Source organism: Volvox carteri (assembly GCF_000143455.1).
Source record: "Volvox carteri f. nagariensis unplaced genomic scaffold VOLCAscaffold_16, whole genome shotgun sequence".
Taxonomy (NCBI): Eukaryota; Viridiplantae; Chlorophyta; class Chlorophyceae; order Chlamydomonadales; family Volvocaceae; genus Volvox; species Volvox carteri.
Genome location: NW_003307559.1, coordinates 213,485 through 229,733, shown reverse-complemented (window position 1 = coordinate 229,733; position 16,249 = coordinate 213,485). Strand labels below are relative to the sequence as shown.

General features: G+C 52.8%; 3 protein-coding genes across 3 annotated transcripts; 2 read left to right on the top strand and 1 right to left on the bottom strand.

The window, feature by feature from the left end:
- Positions 1-730: 730 nt before the first annotated feature.
- VOLCADRAFT_90227 (uncharacterized protein) lies at positions 731-1,834 on the bottom strand (the record flags this gene model as incomplete). Its single annotated transcript, XM_002949770.1, has 2 exons — positions 731-1,071; positions 1,234-1,834. The coding sequence occupies 2 exons, from the start codon at positions 1,832-1,834 to the stop codon at positions 731-733; spliced, it is 942 nt and encodes a 313-aa protein (XP_002949816.1).
- Positions 1,835-4,339: 2,505 nt separating this feature from the next.
- Positions 4,340-7,647, top strand: VOLCADRAFT_90226 (uncharacterized protein; the record flags this gene model as incomplete). The annotated part of the gene is made up of 6 exons (XM_002949875.1): positions 4,340-4,348; positions 4,453-4,592; positions 5,369-5,623; positions 6,062-6,146; positions 6,478-6,639; positions 7,582-7,647. 6 exons carry the CDS (start codon positions 4,340-4,342, stop codon positions 7,645-7,647), a joined length of 717 nt encoding a protein of 238 aa, XP_002949921.1.
- Positions 7,648-7,945: 298 nt separating this feature from the next.
- VOLCADRAFT_90225 (uncharacterized protein) lies at positions 7,946-14,293 on the top strand (the record flags this gene model as incomplete). Its single annotated transcript, XM_002949874.1, has 9 exons — positions 7,946-8,014; positions 8,215-8,248; positions 8,940-9,097; positions 10,128-10,326; positions 11,216-11,324; positions 11,629-11,760; positions 12,358-12,433; positions 13,765-13,989; positions 14,228-14,293. The coding sequence occupies 9 exons, from the start codon at positions 7,946-7,948 to the stop codon at positions 14,291-14,293; spliced, it is 1,068 nt and encodes a 355-aa protein (XP_002949920.1).
- Positions 14,294-16,249: the final 1,956 nt, after the last annotated feature.

Below are 16,249 nucleotides of genomic sequence, written 5' to 3'. Positions count from 1 at the left end.
AGAAGCTAAGCCGTTCACAGAAGAGTGCAAGGGCTTGTGCTGCTGCAGATTGCCCCCTAGGGATTGGGGTGTGGTGGTGGGTTCAGCGGCCAGTACGGGAGAAGACCTCTTCTGGGTGGGATAGCAATGCACAGGGCGACGGCATGCTAGCCACTGAAACCACCCATAAATCCTCCACAGCAGCTGCTCGGTCGCAGCTGATTGAACGTCGGTACTCTCTGGCTGGAAAGGAGCTAAGAGCACCTTTGATTATGGACATTTAACTGACACCATCCAAGGACAGGATCAGTGTACAGGATCAATGCCTTCCCATTTCATGGCCTCCAACATGCTCTGTTGATGATCGAATCCCTCTTCAGCACGAATATCATTATAGGCTGGGCATTCCAATAAAACGTGTTTCCATCGCTGCCTGCTGCTGGTCCCGGAGCATAGCCTGGAGTTGCATGCAGTTGTGAAAGCAGTGGCCCCGCTGGTTGCAGACGAGGCATGTGATGTCCTCGGGGCCCTCTTGGGGACCCACCCTGGGGGGCTGTGTGGAGGTGAAGGGCTGCTTGGAACCGGACCGGCTGGCCGACTGAGACTGCCCTGTAAGCGCCGTGCCCAGGTGTGCTCACTGTTCGAAGGAGAGGGAAGCAAGGCAGGCGACGAGGGAGGTCTTACATGGGTCACCATCCCTCACCAGGCGGATGACCTCCTTGTAGGGCAACAGCTGTGACATGTCGTTGAGCTACTTCTGGGTCTGCTGCGCCTCGGATGCTGTCTTGTAGTGCTGCACTACCTGCATGGCCAGCTGCACCCGTGCTTCAGGGTCCTGCGTCTCGTCAAACTCCACTGCAGCTGCCTGAGTGGCCGCAATGTTGTGGTTGATGACGTGGTTGGCATGACTGTTGAAGGCTGACTGGTCGGACGCCAGGCGCTGTCCGCCTGCCTCCTTGAATATCAATCCCCACTCCGGCACGGTGTCCAGGACGACCCCCCGATCCACCATGAGGCTGAGCATATCACTGAAGGGTCCCAGCAAGCCAGGAGCAGTGGTCAGGCCGGCTGCCAACAGGCTGCCAGTGGTGGCTGGGGCCAGCGAGCACTGGGAGGGGGGCGTTGAAGGGGTGCGGTGGGGGGAGTGCATGCCGAACTACGATGGCGCCAGCCTGGTGAGGGGCCTTGGGTTGAACAGCAGCTGAAGAGGGGGTTGCGGGCATGGTGGCTGCAGCCACCTGGGTGGAGCTGCACCGTGGGCGGGCTGCGTCTCGAGGTTGCCAATGATAGTCTGCGCCAGCTGATTGTATCCACCATTGTCGACTATGGTTTCAAGGTCAGAGCCAGCCAGAATGTGAGCCCCCTGAGCTCCGCCCTCCACGGCGCCCTGGGTGCGCCCGTGCTGACCCAACCCACCCGAGCAACCCGGTCCCGCGTTGTCCAACGCGGGGAGCTCACCTGCGTCATCCTCGCCAACACTAGGGAGGGGGTGCCACTGCAGCGGAACACCGGAGACGAGCTGAAGTTTGCGCTCTTGAATCACCAGCCGAGCGGTGTCACGAGTCTTCAGGTTGGTAACGGACGGGTTGGCTCGAAGAAGCCTCGAACGCTGTGACTCATGCTTGCACCGAATGGACTTGAGTTTGGCTGTGTGGGTGTCCTTGGCTGATTTCGAAGCCCGAGCGGGCAAATGCTGCTCCTGCTGGCCGAGGTCTGTCGCCAACGCCTCGTCAATAGCCAAAAGCTGATCTTCTACCCGCTGCAATATGTCCAGTTCATCCGATGACAGCGGTGGGAAGGAGACAAGCTCTCGGTCGCAGTCAGCGGTCGTGCGCAGATGGTCAAAGGGCGACATGGCTACAGCAACCAACACCAGACGAACTGACGAAATGAATTGAACCGTTGCGCGTGTTTTTGAAAAGAAAGGTGGCCAGATCCGCACCGCTGACCAACAGACAATAACAGTGGCAACTAGCAGCTGTTCTGATAAAGAGAGCTCGTACCAACCAGAAGCAGAATCAGAGATCACAAAGAAGATTAATAAGACAAGACTAACCACCACCGAGCAAAACAGCAGCTCAAGACAACAACCAACCAACCGCACCGTACGACGCCGCTCTGATGCCCGTCTGCAAACCACATTTTAGGCTACGCCTAAAATAAGATATTTAACCGACACCATGAAAGGACAGGATCAGTGTACAGGATCAATGCCTTCCCATTTCATGGCCTCCAACATGCTCTGTTGATGATCGAATCCCTCTTCAGCACGAATATCATTATAGGCTGGGCATTCCAATAACACGTGTGTCCATCCCCGATTCGGCTATTAGTACGGCAAAACAGCGGCAAAACCGCTGCCCCCTGGGGACATGGTACTTGCCCCTTCGTGCTCTGTTTGCCTCCAAAGCCCAGCAACACAAACGAAACTGCATTAACTTACGATGTGCTAAACGAGGAATGAAAACCTTAGCATGTGTTGGCCACATGACGGCTGGGGCTCCCGAAAAAGGCAGCCCCATTCAGTGCTTATACTTCACCATTTGCAATCCCGATTGTTTCCCATCTGATGGGTACTCCTCTGGCAAGACAGTCAGACGCGTATGGTCCCAGCCGCTCATCAGCGCTCCCTTTGTGCCGTTATCATCGCTCCTCTACCCGAAGGCCTACTCAACAACCAGTCAACACGCTCCTTTCCCCCCATGACTTCTTGCGGTATTCCGCTCCATATATTGCACTCCAAGAAGGAAAACAGTCATAACATTGAGGTTCCCCAACCCTCCCATTCCAGGTTGGTCAGAGCATCGGTTATCTCCTGCCGTAAAACTGCATGAGCAATGGACCCCACTTGCTTTTGAAGGTGAAGAAACGGAGGATCTGTTTCACCATGTAATACTGTAAGGGGAGTTCAGCCAGCTCCGCATACAACAGCCTGTGGGATGGCCGTGCCATCCCCACTATCTGCCTCATGAATAAAATCTGCAGATGGACTGCGCTATCCTTCAAACAGGCTTCGAACATGACCTCCGCAAGGTTGGCTTTATCCCGCCGCCTTCCCGCCCTGTGTTATGTTATGAGCTATGTTTGTGTAGCAGAAGGCAAGACCGGTGCCATGGCAAATGATTGTTGGAGTTGCGAGACGCGCGCTGGTGGGAAAGTGATTGGGGCAGCTCCAGAGGCTGAGGCTGGCAGTTGGGCAAGTTCGTTGATACGGGTCTACGCGGGTCTGAAAATATCATGTTTGACAGCTTGAATCTGGTACGAACAGGTTACAACTTACAAATCGTCGACTCGCCGAGAACGGTTGTATCGTGGGGCCGCCAAAACAGCATTTGACATGAAGGGCGGGCTTCCATTAGCCAGTTAGCGCTCCCCAGTTAAGGGTGAGATAGCAGTCGCTTTATTCCACTAAAGTTTGGCTAAAAGTCGCGTGCGTCCATGGCAGCTGAGTTTTGTCGAATGTACTCCTACCGCACTTTCAATGGTCACTTCATGTTTCGTCGGTGCGGCAGCGCAACTAGCTAAAGCGGCAAATGTAAACATTATTTATGATGATATCATAATGAATTAGCTAAATAAACAGGATAAGTAGAGGTCGCGGACTTTAAGTAGAGGTCGCTCAGGTGGTAAGTTCACCTTGCAACGAAACGGTCTGAGTAAAGCATCGGAATCATCACAATGGTTCAATACTTAAGAGATCATTATTTTGCTTATTATACAGTATTGAGCTCGCGCGACCCTGAATACGGACTAACTTTGGCGGGCCCTGATAGCTTGGAAATGGCTAAAAGTCGCGTGCTTAAAGCGCCGACTTTTAGCCTGTCAGTTATCTTAAAACTACACCCTAGCTGGCTGATGGAAGCCGGACCTGTGACTGATGCCAACGAGGTGTTCAGAATGCACCTCCACAAAATGTGGCAAAAGTGAAAATGGCAATGATCAGGGCTTATGGATGAAGGCACACAATAACAATAAGGCGTAGGGGATGGAAGGGAGTAGTTGGTGTCCCTGAAGCACGGGAGCCTGCAAGGGATTTCGTGACATCTCGTAACGCACCTGCGGTGGAGCTTGAAAATCACCATGTACGCCACGGCTTTCAGCAGGGGTACCACTTATATTATCGTGCACTGAGCGCGTAATTTCCAGCTGGGTGAACGGGCAATTGTACGAAGACTATTTAAGACCAGAATCGAAAGTTGCAATCATGACCTAAGTTGCCATTTTTCATAGTCCTTTCATGACCTAAATAAAGCGGTCTGCATTCAGTGGTGCTCAGTGAGCAGCACACCTATTGGAGGCTCAGAGTCCATGCTGTAAATTGTGCGTTTTTTCACCACAGAGTGAGTTTCCAGAAGCCAAAATGGAACAGGTGAGCGTGGCTTTTTGCAGTGTGCAGCAAAGCCTCTGCGTGCAATGGCGAGCGTACTTTACCTTTTATCGTTCTTCACCAGCACCTCCAAATACTCTTTCCAGGCGCAACCTCCAGTGGCACCCAGCCTAAAGGACACTTGCCAGGCGGCGCGTTACGCTTTTGAAGCCTACAACGCGCCAGGGACCAGTCCTACTTATGCCTCCGGAAGCACCGGCGTCGCCGAGGTGGTTTTCACGGACCAGTAAGTAAAGATAAAATTAGCCTGATAGTGCCTACACTAATGCAATTTAGCCGCTACCTAGCTTCGGTGTTACGACGCGCGGCGGCGTCCGTAAGCAGCAGCAGCAGCAGCAGCGGCTGCGTTCCGATATCTAGCTAAGGAATGCTGGCAGCAGGTTTGCGCGGCCTGACGAATTGGTGGCCAAGGTGTTAAGAAATGCCACAAATTAAATGTTCAATAGAGACCGGACTTTTGCAATGATTTTACAGCGGCTCCTATAACAATCACATTACAGCATGTCTGCGACGACTCGTGCGGTATCAGCTAGATCGGGCACCCAGGCAGCCCGTGCATGACAACAGCAAGAAAACGACAGGCCCAAAATCACCGCACTTTGTCACTTCGATTTGTTCATCCATCCATCCATCCATCTGCGCGCACGCCATGTACCTTAAGTTTAGGAGTTATGGGCGGGATGGTACGGGTTGAGTGGGCGGGGTCGGCAGCTCAAGCATCGTTAACGCTTTTATTTTTTTACTTTTCGTATTACATCAGGTGAACGTCCTGGACAATAGCCTTCTGGTCCCTCGCTCGCCACACACACCATAATTCCCTTGCTGCCTTCCCTCCGCTATGCAACCAACTACGTGCCTTGGTTCTCTGACGTTCAGAACCCAGCCCGGTGTGTACATGGCTATATAGCTTGTATGTTACCGTACCTGACCTGCCCCTACCTGACCTGCCCCTACCTGACCTGCCTCTACCTGACCTGCCTCTACCTGACCTGCTGATCCCAGGGACTTCGTTAAACGCAACTTGAACACAGGCAACGGCGGCATCTTGGTTGTCGAGCTGACTGACGCTCTGGCACTTAAGCCCTTCTGTGGCGTCAGTCTGTCAGTCGAGCTATGCATCCAACCCCGAATCCTTCGAGCCGCTGCAGCTGCCACTGCTGCCAAGGGTGAGCAGCAGCAGGGCAGCATTCGGGGAGCTGCAATTCACGTCAGTCTACCGCTGAAGGGGCAGGACGAGAAACTTGAGCTTGGTGTACGGTGAGGACGTTGGGCTGCATGTCCTTCATGTACAGGAGTATGCAGCCTGGTGATACAGGTACCGGTGGTGTCAGAAACTGTCAAATGCGTGCATACTGTAGTATCCTGGAGGGCATATCACGGGATTCTGACATTGGTACTTTTCTGCAGCCGTGATACAACAATCACATACCCCCGGCTTCCCCACACACATACACGTACCCGGCCACCCGTTACACACACATAAGCTATCTATGTTTCCTTATTACTGTGGTCCCCACGCACACATCCATACGCGCATACAAACACGCACAGGGACAAAAAAAGGACCTGCTCCATCTGACGCTGTACTACGGCAACGAAATATGCAACGGGGGAGTGCCGCCGGAGCCGGTACACATCCGTATTCCCCTGACGGACGTGGGTGCAAACCGGTCCACTAAAGTTGTACCAATGCAGGCCCTACTCAGGGAGGCAGCTACTGCTGCCAACGTTGCTGGCTCCTCCACCAGCACGAATGCGGGCGGCAATGATCCAGCTGCTCGTAAGTGGTTGAAACAGGTCGACTAGCAGAGGGTATACCGCATGAGCCGCACTGGGTTGGTCATTAATTGCCAAGCTGGTGCTTTGATCATTGTCCATACTCGTTCGTGCGTTCTGCCTGCGCACAGCGCCTTCTTACTACCAGAGAGTGATCTCCAACACACATAAAGTGTCGATCGTAGTATGGTAGAGTGTCGTACCAGTATTGGCTGCCAGATTCAGCTTTTAGCGATGATTGCGTAATATGCCTTGCCTGTTTCACATGCGATGACCGTTGGAAACCCCCTCCGAGCTATCGTTAATTAACTGACACGGAACTCCCGCCCCTTCAGCCCCGTGCGTGTTATTCGTTCGGTGACTGGGCCCCCCCCCCCGCGCCCGCCGAATGCCCCCGGAAAGCTAACCAAATGAGTTTCACATGGCTGCTGGCCCCGTTCTCCGACAACCCTTTCGCCGCGAAGAATATACTGCCCCGGGAACAACCATTAGTGAAGGTGGGTTCGTTCCATGCGTGTGTGCATGTATGTGTGTATGTGTGCATGTATGTGTGTATGTGTGCATGTATGTGTGTATGTGTGTATGGCACAACATATGCACGCAGACAGGCAATCATGTGTAGGTAGACGTGATTGTCTGTCGGTGTGCATATGTTTGGCTGGCGTCGTTAACACTTTACACATCTCGATCATGTCGGTCTTGATTCAGATCGTTCTCTTTGATAGTGGTATCGTATTTAGCAAGTGGGTCCGGACAAGCACGGGAAACAACACTTCAAACCTTGCTAATATTTAAGTTGTAACTGCGTAACTGTATGCGCCATGTATTTTATGAAGGACGTTGTTTCGAGGTGCAGCTAGGCCCGTCTGCCTACAGTTACGTGCAGCAGTTGCGTGCGTGAGGAACTAATTGGCAACCTTTGTCCCATGGCATTTGTTTGAATGGGCTACGTTGGGCTACGGAAGCCCGCTACTTGTTTTTTGTTGATGTTGTTACAGGGTGCTTAAGCTTCACCAATGGCCTCCTTCCCGAGGCAATTCCCTGCTCTCCCCTGCTAGAGGGGCACCCTAAGCCATTCACCCCATCCGACTTCAGAGTGTACTCTTTGAGTTTGGCAACTCACCACCAGCATCCAACCAAATCTAGCGGATCAACGGCGCGTCAACTTAGTTCCTGGTCAGCTCGCGAGTTGATGTTTTTTATTTTATAAAATACCTCGAAAGGCCGATAACTCAATTTGTTGGGGCTGAGGAAGCCAGCTACTTGTTTTTAATTAAGGTTGTATTTGTAGCGGATTAACCCGCTGTCCTCCATCGATACTTGCTCAAACGGCTAAGTTGTTGGCAAACTTACCTTGCCTTTTCGATCTAAACTATTCTCGCCGGTGCACCGCTCGCCCCTGCCGATAATAACATGATCATGTACACTTACATTCACAGCATTACATGGATTCACTAGTTGTGCTGTCAAATCAATATCTGAACCAGAAGGTCTTGCGCTACTGATTGGATAATTGTGAATCATGATAATTGCTCCGGCCTAATGAACCAAAATCTTTTTTATTATTTCACTTGGGCAAACAGAGGTTTGGTCGACAGTACCGGTTGCCATGATTTCATCAGCTATCAAGCAATGTTTCATACTTCCAAATAAAACACGAAATTGTTCAACCTGTACCCAGGTTACCCAGGTTACACAGTTTAAAATGTATATATTCAAGTAAAGCACTCCATGAATTCCGATAGTTAGCTCCTTTGCTAAAGGAGATTAGAAAGAAGATTAGCTTTATGATAACGCTTCATAATGTTAAGCTTTGCGGGTCAGGAATTTATTCCTGATATTAACCTGGCTTTTGACATGAGGGATACGGTAGTAAGTAATCTCGTGAAACATTATTTATGGCTAGAAAAATAACAAGTAATGCATGAATAGGATTGTCATAAATCCGGAATGTCTTCGCGCAAACGTGCACATTTCATCATTTCCTTGTCTTTTTATTGACGGATCTTATCATCTCCTCGCTCCGTGCCGCCGACCTGTCGATGCCGCCTCGTTCCAATCCACACGCGCAGATCGCACACGACATCCTGAGTTTCGCATTCAAGTGTAAGCAGGCTTGGTATGACACCGATACAGTATGTCCGTGTTACATCTGTGCCGTGATGTGTACTGAGGCAACCGAGGTCGTCTAGTGCTATACAACCTGTTGTGAAGGCCGCCGGGTACATAGATATATAACGGCTTCATGTGACATATTAAGTGCACTTGTCTGTAGTACCCCGGGCATATCACCCTGGGATTTTGACATCCGCCGATCGGTACTTTTCTGAACTCGTGACATAACAGGCTGCAGTTGGGTTGCAGGGTGGGATCCGGATGCTGCTGTCGCTGCTACTGCTGCTGCTGCTGCTGCTGCTTTATGTTGCCACTGTATGGCTGCTCGCTACTGTTGCTGCGCTAGCTGCGCTAGCTGTACAGCACTGCTGATATCACTAATGTTGCTATTGATTGCTGGCGCCAGTACTAATGCTGCTGGGGCCGCTGATGGCTGCCACTGGGGCTAAGCAGCTCCCTGCCTCCGCGCCTAGCTAGGCTGGGCAGTCAATTGCACATACAGCAACAGCGATGAAAAGCTAGGTAGACCATGCCTGCGTGTATGCGTCATTGCTACTAAAACTCCCAAACACGCACGCACACACACAGACACACACAAAGAACCTATATGTACATCCAGCAGCAGGCAAAAGAATCCATGATTAACGTCTTTGCTTTTTCGGACCCCTGCGTCGACATACAGTCCGTGTGGATGTCGCCGAGATCACATTGGAATCCATTCAGGAGCTTCTGTTGAGAAAGCCGCAAGAGAAGGTCAACTGGGACGAGCTGAGCCGCAAGGCGGGCGCCGAGGATCTCACCCTGCTGGCCTACGTCAACTGCCCCGACACCGATACAGTGGTAGATTAGGCGGTGGCTGCGCGCAGTGCTGCTGTACACATACACGCATAGATTTTCATTGTACAATTGTCCTGCTCTCATCACTGCTCTCGTCACTGCACCTTTGGAATGGTAATGCACTCAGGTTGTAACACACGTACGGATACACACCCAATAACACATTCACATATGCAAGAGCACATGCATGTATGTATGTATGACGCTGATTACACTGTGGGCTGAAAAGCCGGGGGCCCAGGGCCGAAACACAGCGCGGGGGGGGTGCACACGGCTGGTTAGTCTCATGCACTCCGCCCCCGGGCCTCCTAACATAAACGAAGTCGCAACTGGGGGGCTCTTCCTGCCGACCGAACGTACCGAGCAGAAAGAAAGAAAGCTCGCAACCAGGACCTGGGCGACCGGGAGCCCGACGAGTCATCCCGGGCTGGGGAGGTCACCAAGCTTAAAAACCCTCACGCAAAAAGAGCGCAAAGAGCTGACACCACAAGACGCCAAACAGCCTCCTGAGACTACTACCCTCCTCCGCCTCTCCCTCCCTGGGCTAGTCCAGGGGAGATAGCACCCGTCCGGGAGATAAAATATGTATGTATGTATGTGAGCGCAGGTGTGGTTCTACCGGAATGGCAGTTGCGGAAAGGTGATGGTGTCTTTCCGCGGGACAGAAATCGTAAGTTCCGGCCCGGATGGAGTTGGGGGTGGGTTGGGAGGAATGGAGCAGACGGATGGACAGACGGATGGACAGACGGACGGACAGACGGACGGACGGACAGATGGAAACGTGGTCTCAGCAAGCAAGGGCGCAGTGTGCTTGCTGGTTATCCAGCAGCAGCGAATGTGCACTGCAATGTATTATTGATCGTGCAATCATGCGCGGTTCTGAGCACACGATGAGCATTCATGTTAGTGACTCTACAGCACCCCGTAATGCTAAGAAGTTGCACTCCTGCGAATTATTTGTTGCCCCCGACCCACCGCCATGTGATGTAACCTCCTTTCGTCCCTCCCTCCGTTTCTCACTCCTTCGTGACAGGACTCCCTAGCCAACATCTTGACGGATGCCGATCTGTTCCTCACGCCACCAGACGACCTGAATCCCCTGGAGGCCAATGGCCTGAAGACTCCACCGCAGGTCCTGGTGCACACCGGCTTCCTCCGCGCCTACATGAGCATCCGCGCGACGATCATGTCGATTCTGGATCTGCTCATTTTTGACCAGCAGTATCCGGCAGGTGAGGATGCCAATGCCACTGTGCGTCTAGGTGTCCACCACCGCTGTAGGAAGGGTTAAGCTCCCTTGGCATCTCCCTGGGTACTCTTTGCCTGGTGCTACAATGGTGCGAATTGCTAGGAGGTGAGAAATCCCCGAATCGAATCCGGTTGTGAACATATCGCACACCAGTCACGATGCATATATACCCAAGGGTTTGGCACCACTGGTAAGGCGCGACCATTGCCCCCCGGAAGATCCCGGGATCGATACCCGTTAGGGTCAAAACGTCCTTCCGATGGTGGAATGCATTGCGCCCCTAGTTGATGGACGGTGGTGACCTGGGATAAAGTTAACCTGCGAGCCGACCAGGAACGGAGTTGGGCCGCTGTCGACCCGGCAGATTCCGTTGGATGCTGGTGGTGGGTGCGGAACCTGAGCGATCCACTGAGAAGTTGACTAGGGTGACTGGATGAGGGTGCCCCGAAATACCGGGGAAGGCAGGGTTTCGCAGGGTAGCTGCCACGGGCGAAGATACACCCCCCTGTTTCACACATCATACTCATATCCCAAAGGTGGATGCCTGGGCGGGTGAGAAGTCTACCAGCTGAGTAAAATCAAATCCCTCCATCCCGGACGGGGACTCACGAAATGTCACAATAACCGACAATCTCACAATCCTACGGGATCTCAAACAACCAAAATCCTACGGGATATGCCCGGGGGCGACCGAGGATGTTCGCTCGAGGGGGAGAGGAATGTGAGAAGGATTCAGCTCCCTTGGCGTCTCCCTGAGTACTCTTTGGCTGGTGTCCACCACCGCCGCCATGGGCCCGCCACCTGCATCACCATGGGAACGGCCCTACCTGCTGTGTCTTTATGCAAACTCCTGGTGTGGGCTGCTGCTGTAGGGACAGATGGCCGCGCCTCCTCCACCACCGTCGTCTTCACGGGACACTCGCTAGGCGGTGCTCTGGCAACGCTGGCGACATACGACTTGAGCGCCCGCAAGCAGGAAGGGTACGGCACTGTACGAGTGGGAATGATGTCATCTTCGATCAAATGGGCAAAACAGGCCTCACATGGCGATATGCTCTTTACGATGGGGATTGCTGCATTTGTTTAGTAAAGTCACTAAAGAGAAGGAGCCAGCAGTTTTAATTTCGTGGTGGCTTGGATGGTATTGCTTCCCCCCCCCTCTCTATCCCGTTTCGTCCACCTGGCCGTCCTATCCCTTGTGTGCACCACCGCGGCCAACTGTGGTCCATTTCGATGTCTCATCACGCAAATTCGCGGTCAATGGTATCGGGATGTACGGCCTCAGGGTCTTCACTGGCGATATCCTGTGTTACACCTTCGCCAGCCCCCGCGTGGGCAACTTGGTGTTCATGAACGAGTTCAATAAGCTGGCTTCAAATGCCTGGCGTTTGACCAACACCAAGGACCTGATCCCCAGGTACGGCACTAGCGGCTGAATCGGCAAAATGATGCATATAAGACATGGAAAACAGGTTGTAGAATGTTGTTCTGGCAGTGGAACGCCGTTGTCATTACTGTTGTTGAAGCTGCTGCTGGTATAAAGATGATGTGTGTTGGCCATGGTCATCAGAGTCCTTATCATTCGTGCTTTTGCCGCATCTGCTTTGCATTCCATGGCAGATTATGCTCGCCAGCCCCAGTGACATGTTGCGCATCCGTCTACCGTACAGGGATTGAAGCCTCCCTTTAAGCGCTCATGTCTCGTCTCTCAGGTATTCTACCATCACCTTAAGTCTTCTCTTACTCATACTCGCACTCTTACTCGCACTCACATTCGCACTCACACTCGCACTCATACCCGCACTCATACCCGCACTCTTACCCGCACTCATACCCGCACTCTTACCCGCACTCATACCCGCACTCATACCCGCACTCTTACCCGCACTCATACCCGCACTCATACCCGCACTCTTACCCGCACTCATACTCGCACTCTTACGCGCACTCACACTTGCACTCATACTCGCACTCTTACTCGCACTCTTACTCGCACTCGCAGGGTCCCTGATAGGCCTCTCCTGCAGGGCGCCCGCGACCCCAACTTCAAGTACTACCATGTGGCCGCCCACTGGGATCTGCAGACAGCGGTGAGGCAGTAGCTCATTTGGGTGGGTTCCTAGCATCTTGGTAATTGGCGGCAGTTGGTTGGTTGGAGGCTGACAGTCATGTAAAAGTGTATGCCAGGTATCCATTCGCAGCAGCACCACATCCAGGCATGTGTTGGGCTCGCTATGCTGTTCTTGGGTTCCGAGCCTTGGTTCTAAACAAAATCGGCAAGCAAGGACGGTGAAGGTGCACACTCGCACACTGGACAAGTTGGGTGTCGGCTTCCTCGAAGCCGGAAAAAGGGCGGGTCCCCCTGCATCCGTACAGGCCGGTAGCTAGCGCGGCACGTGTGACAATTGATGGGTAGTGTCACTGCGGTGGGAGATGTGCTTTGTTGCAGCAGTACTGATGGTGTGGGAGCTAAGCTTGCACCGGCGGAATCATCAGCACCGCCTGCGGGCTCCACGCGAATCGCATCCATCCCGGGTGCATGCCGCATGGACAGTGCGGCAGACCGCAAGTCGGAATGCCCGTGCGGGAAAATGGTAACGAAAGCTGGGTGAATTTCGGTGCTGTCTGTGATGTTTATCCCCGAAGCGCCAGCGGCCTCAGCAATCCGCCCCACAGCCGCGGGCTTCATCGGGGCACACCGCAACTCTTCGGAGGCCCCGTGCATTGGCCCAAGTAAATGTACAAACAAGCAGCTTGTGTATTTCATAGAGATTTGAAAGCAAATTATGTTGGCCTGCTGGTGGCAAGTCGGATTGCCCATGCCGGCAAATGGTAACACAAGCTGGGTGTTCGAGTTATCATAAGCCGTCATCTCAGAATTCCATTATGAGATACGCGGCAGCTTTCGGGATGAAATTTAGCGCGAGAGGCGTTGATGTGACTTTTGAGGTCGGTGAATGGAGGCAGCTAAACTTGTTTGTGCTCATACGGTCTTTGTTAGCTACATGCGAGATACCTTGCAATAGAGAATGCTGTATAGTACCTATAACGCGTTTCAGCCGGGCGAGATATTATGTTTGGTCCGTTACACACACACGAACAAACACACACACACACACACACACACACACACACAAACACACACACACACACACACACACACACACACACACACACACACACACACACATACACACACACGGACATGGGCAATCCTACAGGTCGGGAGCCCCCTGGGCGCTTCGCGCTGGGGCCCCGCCCAAAAATAGTGCGACCGCACACATCGGAATAGGTACAATGACTCCCTGCTACACCATCTGTGCTGCTGCACCTTTGTTGACACCTCGCTCACCCAGTCAGCTACCCAGCCACTGACGCTGCGAACCTCCCCCCTGCCTTCATAAAACCAACCCAACCCCAGGAGAACGACCCCAATGCTCACGTGGGCCTTATTGCGGATTCCGGCCCACGCCGGCTCCCGGTGCAGTTTACCTACACGGGAATCAAGGAGGGCATTGAAAACCACCTGGGGGTTGCATATTACAACGGGCTTTGGAACTATTTCAAGCTGGAACCGCCCCGGGAAACGGTCGACCGGGCCCAGCCACAGGCGGCTGAGGCCCTGGCAGAGCCCCCAACCCAGGAGGTAAGGCCCGAGTGGATCACCCCCAGTAGAACAGGCACAGATGCCGTGAGGAGCTGGCGGGTTGGCTGGCTTGTGGGTGAGTGGAGTGTAGTCAGTCATGAGAGGGTACAGTCATGGGACCCAGGTACTTGCATACTGGCTGTGGCTCCTTCTCAATTGAAGGAGCAACACAACACCACTCTCACACGAACACCACAATCTTCCACTGCGCTCCTGCTCCTCTCCTCGCACAATCCAGGCTCCTGCTGCACGAGCACCGCCGCTTTCAGGCGTCCGCCGTTTTTTAACATGCTTCAGCGGCTGACAGTAGTGCTGACGGACAATGGATCCAGCAGTCACCGGATGTCAGGCTGCCGCCGGACAGTAGCAACAGCAGTGCAGTAGCAACAGCAGTGCAGTAGCAACAGCAGTGCAGTAGCAACAGCAGTGCAGTAGCAACAGCAGTGCAGTTGCAACAGCGGTGCAGTAGCAACAGCAGTGCAGTAGCAACAGCAGTGCAGTAGCAACAGCAGTGCAGTTGCAACAGCGGTGCAGTAGCAACAGCAGTGCAGTAGCAACAGCAGTGCAGTAGCAACAGCAGTGCAGTAGCAACAGCAGTGCAGTTGCAACAGCGGTGCAGTAGCAACAGCAGTGCAGTAGCAACAGCAGTGCAGTAGCAACAGCAGTGCAGTAGCAACAGCAGTGCAGTTGCAACAGCAGTGCAGTTGCAACAGCGGTGCAGTAGCAACAGCAGTGCAGTAGCAACAGCAGTGCAGTAGCAACAGCAGTGCAGTTGCAACAGCGGTGCAGTAGCAACAGCAGTGCAGTAGCAACAGCAGTGCAGTAGCAACAGCAGTGCAGTTGCAACAGCAGTGCAGTTGCAACAGCGGTGCAGTAGCAACAGCAGTGCAGTAGCAACAGCAGTGCAGTAGCAACAGCAGTGCAGTTGCAACAGCGGTGCAGTAGCAACAGCAGTGCAGTAGCAACAGCAGTGCAGTAGCAGCAGCAGTGCTGGAGAGCTATTCGGCTGTCTACCGTCCAGCAGGCACCAGATACGCCTACCCTGATACCCTGGAGCCGCTGATGACCCAGATGGTGCCTGCAGCTGTATATGCTGAGGACATTGGCCAGTGCCGTACAAAGAAGTGCAAGCAGAATGCTGTTTGACCTGGTGCTGTTAGCCTGCGAGCATTTGTGATTCCCTTTCTAATTTTTTGCTCTTTCTGATTCATTTCGCATTTTCCGTGTGATGGGCTTATATAATATACTATCCTATTATATTATATTGTATTCTTGATATTGCCTTAATTGGACACCTCGGCAGGCCCTATGATGGACCCGTCACACCTAACGCACATTTGCTAATGGTTCGTTTGTGATCGTCTATCGGCATGTGTCGCGTCTCGTTCATTGCAGCTCTATTGTTATTGTTTTGTTGACGTTTGGGCGATGGTGGTCCGTCTATATTTCATGGTGATGAGATTTACTACCGGCTACCACCCTTCACTGCTAACGCGGCCTCCCATGGCCCCATGGTGCGACCGAACTTGCATGGGCCATGTGTGTCAGGCAACTGAGTCCGGTGCAAATCAGGATTTCCACACGCTGTGTAACGGATTGCCCTCACGGCGCAGGGTTGAGGTGAACACATTTATGCCTGATGGAGGTACACTTGTTGGAGGTACACCGCTACTCTCACTCTGGGAAAGGTTTTCACCCGTAAATTCATGTTTACCCGTAATCACGTGGTCTTCACATGTAATTACCGGCCAAGAAAATTTGTACACATGCTTATTTTTAAGTTGCCAAAGCATTCCTTTTATAAGGAATAACACAGGTGACATTTTGTTGGTTGCCCGTGCTGGAAGTCATCCACAGGTTACATTACCCGTAATCACAAGGTCTTGACCCGTAATCCCCCAAGCCGTAATGCACAGCACCCGTAAAATTTCACGGGCTTAATTGCGACGAAGACGTGTTATGTGTGTGTGTGTGTGTTACATGGTTGGGGGTGCGTGACCCCATACCTGTAAGATTACCCATACGAGCCGAGGGCCCAAGGGTAATACTACAACGCCTAAAAGCCACGGAGGAAAGGAAAACACCGCACATCAGCCCAGACTAGCGTCTAAAGGGGGTAATTGAGTTTCGGTGAGCCCACATACGTTCCAATTTCCTCGCCAGACGTGCGGGTTCCCATTGCATGGCCTCCAACATGCTCTGTTGATGATCGAATCCTTCTTCAGCACGAATATCATTATAGGCTGGGCATTCCAATAAC